This window comes from Necator americanus, chromosome X (genome assembly GCF_031761385.1).
Source record: "Necator americanus strain Aroian chromosome X, whole genome shotgun sequence".
NCBI classification, from domain to species: domain Eukaryota; kingdom Metazoa; phylum Nematoda; class Chromadorea; order Rhabditida; family Ancylostomatidae; genus Necator; species Necator americanus.
In genome coordinates this window covers 26,725,404-26,731,335 of record NC_087376.1, presented here as the reverse complement: position 1 = coordinate 26,731,335, position 5,932 = coordinate 26,725,404, and the positions used below count along the sequence as shown (strand labels likewise).

The 5,932-nt window shown below is 44.3% G+C and overlaps 3 protein-coding genes across 5 annotated transcripts; all 3 read right to left on the bottom strand.

The window, feature by feature from the left end:
- Nucleotides 1–974: 974 nt before the first annotated feature.
- RB195_025610 (uncharacterized protein) lies at nucleotides 975–1,862 on the bottom strand (the record flags this gene model as incomplete). 2 transcript variants are annotated; one of them, XM_064213830.1, is made up of 1 exon in its annotated part: nucleotides 975–1,862. In XM_064213830.1, one exon carries the CDS (start codon nucleotides 1,860–1,862, stop codon nucleotides 975–977), a length of 888 nt encoding a protein of 295 aa, XP_064069711.1. The 2 variants fall into 2 exon arrangements, with proteins under 2 accessions (XP_064069711.1, XP_064069712.1); XM_064213831.1 differs by having other exon boundaries at nucleotides 975–1,745.
- Nucleotides 1,863–2,316: 454 nt separating this feature from the next.
- RB195_025609 (uncharacterized protein) lies at nucleotides 2,317–3,370 on the bottom strand (the record flags this gene model as incomplete). 2 transcript variants are annotated; one of them, XM_064213829.1, is made up of 2 exons in its annotated part: nucleotides 2,317–2,760; nucleotides 3,032–3,370. In XM_064213829.1, the coding sequence occupies 2 exons, from the start codon at nucleotides 3,368–3,370 to the stop codon at nucleotides 2,317–2,319; spliced, it is 783 nt and encodes a 260-aa protein (XP_064069709.1). The 2 variants fall into 2 exon arrangements, with proteins under 2 accessions (XP_064069709.1, XP_064069710.1); XM_064213828.1 differs by lacking the exon at nucleotides 2,317–2,760 and having other exon boundaries at nucleotides 2,987–3,370.
- A 1,541-nt stretch (nucleotides 3,371–4,911) lies between these two features.
- RB195_025608 (uncharacterized protein) lies at nucleotides 4,912–5,519 on the bottom strand (the record flags this gene model as incomplete). The annotated part of the gene is made up of 3 exons (XM_013438836.1): nucleotides 4,912–5,034; nucleotides 5,360–5,440; nucleotides 5,499–5,519. The coding sequence occupies 3 exons, from the start codon at nucleotides 5,517–5,519 to the stop codon at nucleotides 4,912–4,914; spliced, it is 225 nt and encodes a 74-aa protein (XP_013294290.1).
- Nucleotides 5,520–5,932: the final 413 nt, after the last annotated feature.

Genomic DNA, 5,932 nt, shown 5'->3' with positions numbered 1-5,932 from the left:
GTGTTGCTTCACATCTTTTCGCCTGTAAGCCTCCTGTGGAAATTGTTCATTGTCCGACAGAGTCGATGTTCATTGATGTACTCGTATAGTGCCGAGGATATGGATTCTGCCAACCTCCCTACTGTCATTTTTCCAAGAATAGTTCTTCTGCAGTATCATACATGACGTAGGGTGGCGTCCCTTCGCCTCGGTCAGTCCGATGACTCAGTGCTCAATTTTTCTCTCTTGCACCATCGGATCTTCAATGGCCGCTCCAGCTGCAAACGTACGTGCTCTGTGGGTATAGGTCATCATCTTAGTTCTCTTCCGTTTCGGCAGTCTTGATTATTCCTGCAACCCCGTCCTTCCTGTCCGCTCCAGGCATTCCCAGGGAGCCATGGGACTCTTCCTTACTGCTGTGTTGTGCTATTTACTGTTCAATTTTAAAACCAACGACAGGCTGCAGGTCTCTGTTAGCATTAATTGTACAGCCGGAGCTTGTTTGTTGGAGGCTACTCCATGCTACCTCCCTTGCAGTACCAGTAACTTGATTGTAAGCTCGTGCGTGATGCAAACATACTATAGAGTAATCGTGGCACAGCATTAGCGGAGAGTCGATCCGCTGGATACGTCTGCGCCTCACGGCAAATACAGGGCCGTTTGTGATCCGCAAAATAGCGTTCTATGTGCCACCTGGGGACAAGTCACGCAGCCTCGCTACTAGCCGGGTCTGGACCCTCTAGTGAGGGGGTTCATACATTTCACATTGCACCTGACGCCTAAATTCGAATGGATATCGATTTGATGATGTCGTTAGGATTTATTTTATGAAGGACTACGTAAGACAAAAAATTTCAAACCACAGAAAATTTACGGATGCCCAATAGACTGGCGGCCATACATCTTCTACTTGATTCATTTTCTTCGAGTGGACCGTATTTTCGAAATCCACATATTATACATTATACTTACTTAGATACTTAGATGGCCCATCTTCACTGGACGTGCGGGCCCCAGCATCTCTTCCACTCGTTTCGTTTCCTCGCCATTGTCATCCAAGATGTTCTCAAGCTTCGTGAGTGACGTTGACGAGGTCCTTGAGCCGTATCCAGCTGAGCTCTCAGCTGGTCCATCCGTGCAGCGAACACGTCACCCCATCTCGTTGGCGGTCTCCCTCGGGGGCGTTTAGCATCTCTTGGGATCCACTCTAGCGTTCTTTTAGTCCATCTATCGTCGATTTTTATCATGATGTGACCGGCCCATCTATGTTTTGCTTTCGATACATATTCCGCTGGGTCGCAAAGACGGGACATTCCTCTTAAGTCGGAGCTACGAAGACCGGCAAGGTGTTGTGTGCGCCGGTTAAACTTCAGGAGACATCTCTCAAGGGCTCTGTGGGTAGTAAGCAGCTTCCTGGACGTGGCCGCGGTGTCTGCCCACGTCTCCGCTGCGTAATAGAGCGATGAAAGGACTGTCGAGTCGAACAGATGGGCACGAAGATCATGGTCTGTCAGTTGGTCCGTGGCTTCCCTGACGGATGCGAATGCTGCCCATGCTGCTCCCATTCTTCTATTCAGTTCCTCCTTCAAGTCGTTTTCCATATTTATAGAATGTCTGAGGTATACGTATGACGGAGTTTCTACGATTTGGGAGCCTTCAAGTTGTACTCCTCCGTCCTCGCAGTGGGTGTTCTTCATGAACTGTATCTTTTTTCTGTTTATTCGTAGTCCTACTCTCTTCCCTGCTTCGTTCAATTCGTTGAGCATCGTTTCTGCTTCATTGGTACTGCTCGAAAAGAGAACGATGTCGTCCGCGAAACGAAGGTTCGAAAGAAATCTTCCATCAACACGTATGCCCCTTTCTTCCCAGGATAGTGATTTCATTATCCATTGCAATGTGAACAGCTTCGGCGATATAGTATCGCCTTGTCGTACCCCCTTTTCAATTAGTATGGTGAGAGGGCGGTGGAAAAGCTGTATCCTAGTCGTGCATCATTCGTAGCAATTGGCTAATGTCCTCACATACGACGCGTCCACACCTTGATTGACCAGCGCTGACAGTATTGCATTCGTTTCTACGCTGTCAAAGATTTTCTCATAGTCGACGAAGGTTAGAACAAAGGGCAGGCGGTATTCCCGGCAAACCTCTATGACCCTCGACACGGTCTGGATGTGATCCAAGCAGCTGAACCCCTGGCGGAATCCAGCTTCTTCTTGAGGCTGGGCTTCATCCGGCGTCCTAGATATGCGTGTGAAGATGATCTTGGTGAATACTTTGTATAACACGCTCAGCAAGCATATCGGACGGTAGTTCCGAAGGTCCCCTCGGTCACCTTTCTTATAGATAAGAACGGTTCGTCTTCCACTGGTCTGGGATCCTTTCTTTCTGAAGATAGGATGTCATGTGCGCTGCTAAGATTACATGAAGGGGATGGCCACCAGCCCGAAGAAAGTCTGCTGATATAGAATCATGTCCGTGGGCTGTGCCAGGCTTCATGCTCTTGATAGCGACTCGTACTTCCGAAGGGAGAATCCGTGGTGGAGCTTCGCCAGTGGGGATGATTGGGCTTGACACAGGAGTTGATGAATGGAAAAGGTTCGAGTAGAACCTCTCCGTAATGATTTCAATCTCACGACGAGAAGACGTGCGAGTCCCATCTTCGCTCAGCAAGGTTGCTAGCGGAATATTATATTCGCGGAGATCCCTGCGGCACTTCTTTAGACTCGTTCTTCTTTGTGCTGCTTCTAGAATCTTCTTCTGCCTGTACTTCAAAAGATCCTCCTGCAACGCTTTTCTGCATCTAGTGTTTGCTACTAACCGCTCAATGTGCGATGCATTCGGATCAAGCTTCAAAGCCCTTCTTCTGCTGATGTTGGTGAATAGCAGTTGATACTGATGGATTTTTGGCGCAGAGGGCGAAGGCGAAGAATGGCCAGACGATGTGACAGAATCTCGTGAGAATCAACGAGATGGACGACAGATGGGTGCACAACAGAACCAACACCGCCTACATTTCGCGACGGAACCTTCTCTCCACGAATGGCGAATGTACCGCCATTTGTCGTACGTCGCTCCTTCTGCACTTGGTCTCCTGCAGAGCAATCACGTGAAATTTGATACGCTCTGCAGCTCCGAGAAGGGCATGCAGGTCAGCGTCTTCGGAAACTGTTCTCGCGTTGTAAGTACACAGTCTAAGACAGTCTCCATGGCGAGTCGTGCGTGTGTCGCCTTGGTCCAGAATCAATGACGTCCTGAGCAACCTGAGATTTGATCGCCTCCCACCGTTCGCCATACCGCCCGACGTCTGAGATGGCAGGGCCCAGTGTGCAGGGTACTGAGGCAGTGAATATGCTGGAGTGGCGAAGAGACTTTTCCCCAAACTAAGCACCATGCCACGGCGAGCTTAGCTTTCACCACAGGTTGTCGCCCAACCTATATGGATCAGAGAACCACCTTGTGACATTTTTCCAAGACGGTGGTGAATCTTAGCAGTGGTTTACTCTTAGCTAGGCTTCCGATTCCGAGAAGTCGGAATGTCGGGTGTGTCGAACTCCTTCTCAGCTTGGAAGACCCTGCCGGAGGACGAACTTCCGCTGTGCATCGCAGTTCGACGCCCAGTGTCACCTCCACGCCACTATGAGGCGGTAAACCGTTGTGGAGGTTATACATTATAAAGGGCGCATAAATAAGGATGGATCACGGCAAGACGAAGACATTAGAATTTGTTTTTTAACATAAAATAAGTGAAAGGAACTACAAGAGATTTATGGATGCTCGAAGTCAGTTAAAGTATCATGCAATCTGCCCGACTGACATAACTTAACTAGAGGTGGTACGGCTAACTTAACTAGAGGTGGTACGGCTACCAGTGGCGTCTACAAGACTTCCTCAAACTTGTTGCAGTTCGAATTTATTTATTTTATGTAATTCTTCACTAAAATAAATTGTAGCGACATCGCCCTGCTGTAATCTGCACTACCATAACAAATTACACTTGTCGAACATGACCAATATAGGGGCGAATACTAGTGTCATCAATCAGGCATACACTAACTTTAGTTAGTTTTGTTTTTTAATTTATGTATTCTTCCACAAAATGAATTCTAGAGACCTCTACCTACCGTTATCACTCACATTTACGAACCAAAAAAAAGAAGGAACTAGAAACGATGGAGTCCGTCGGTTAATCCCAATATTTGATTTCCTTACTCATATTTGCTGTTCAAAAGAGATTAAAACATTCAAATAAGGTGCGGCTGCTTGCGTTTGCCTGTATTTATGTGTAGTATAGGTTGGAATGCACGAACGTTCCCGGGTATGTAGCTGATTAGCGTCGGAAGGTTTCCTGATTACTGTACGAGAGATAGCATGTTTTTCAGCGATAAGAATAGATTGGCTTACTGAACGATCAAAGAAAAACCAAAGGTGATCACAAAATTTGGAAAAACACAACTTCTAGACGCTTCTGCTATTTTCGTTCTGAATGGTCCGTGGTGTTTCTACGCAAAAGAATTTAAAAATGAATGCTAAACGACTATGAAAATATTAAAATTTGGATTTATGGAAACTTTTGTGTTACCCCTGAGCTTCGCATTCCACTGTAGCAAATGTTTTTCTGTGGTTTCGTTAAACAAAATGAAATCGGCCCCATTCCACATTACTGATCCCGGACTACAACGAAAACTCTAGTAATTTTTCCTTATAAAATTACTTCAGTCGTGCCGACTCACGTCTCTGGGGTATTTAGAGATCACCAACCGTTCAGGTTAACACCAGTGTTCAAATGTGCTTGGATAGCATTTCCGAGAGCAAAATTAGCTCCGATCCATCCTTGGAAATCTCAATGTCAAGAAAAACATATTTATTTGTGATGAAGTATGTCCCACAATATCTAATCGTGACGAGAAATAAGTACAAAACATTTCAAAGATTTTAATGATGATGGTGATGTTCTCCATGTACATCGTGGTTATCGCAGTGTTGATCATGTCCGTGTGTATGCGCGTGCGAATCGTGAACATCGTGATGATGTTCTGGATGATCATGACAAGCTACCTGAATATTCAACGCATTAATAGTGCATGTTATTGTATATTATGATATTTGTTTAACACATATTATTTATTATATCTCAATCAATTCCTTATGAACGATCTTCATCGTTTGTTTCATTTTTCTAGATCCTACTTCTAGCTATGTTTCTCACCATATTTTTCCCTTCTCACTATTTTCTGAGTGCCTAGAAGTTGTCAAATTTCTTTTAGATTCTTCTTCTTTAAACTTTTAATTGACTCAGTTTCCATTGTTATTAGACTCACATCCAATAAATTTATGCCAGATAGTTATGATGTTTTATTTAAATACTGTTCGAGAAACTTACATGAGTTTCATGGACATGAGCTGGTGCTTGATGAGCACAATGTGAGTCATGGTGATGTTCTTCATGTTGAGGAGTGCAGTCCTGTCATTTGATATCTGATGAATTTAATTCAACACAAAAAACTCGTAGGTTAACTCACGTGGTGGCCGTGATGAGACATTCCTGGAATATAAGACGGATGAAAATTATCGCCTAGTGTCACCAATATATACGCCGTGATAAGCAAACAAGGTTGCGATAGCTGTGTGAACAACGGTGATTCAGAGATCGGCATGAGTTACATGATAACGGAATTTTATACTTTCGACTGATTTTTAGTTCTTTTAGTTTAACATTGAACATTTTTTAAAAAACAAAAATGTCTACAGTTACATGCGGTTTCCTGAAGTTAAAACTTGATAATTTCTTATGGATTCATTTTAGAAACTGCTCATTCTTGCTTTTTCTATCGAAGACAAAAAATCATAGATTATACTTGAGATTTTCTTTTCAAACACCACTTTGTAGAAGAAACAGAAAAGAGAGAAGAAATTGACAAGAGAACTTGTCAATGTTTAAGAATGTATGCATTTA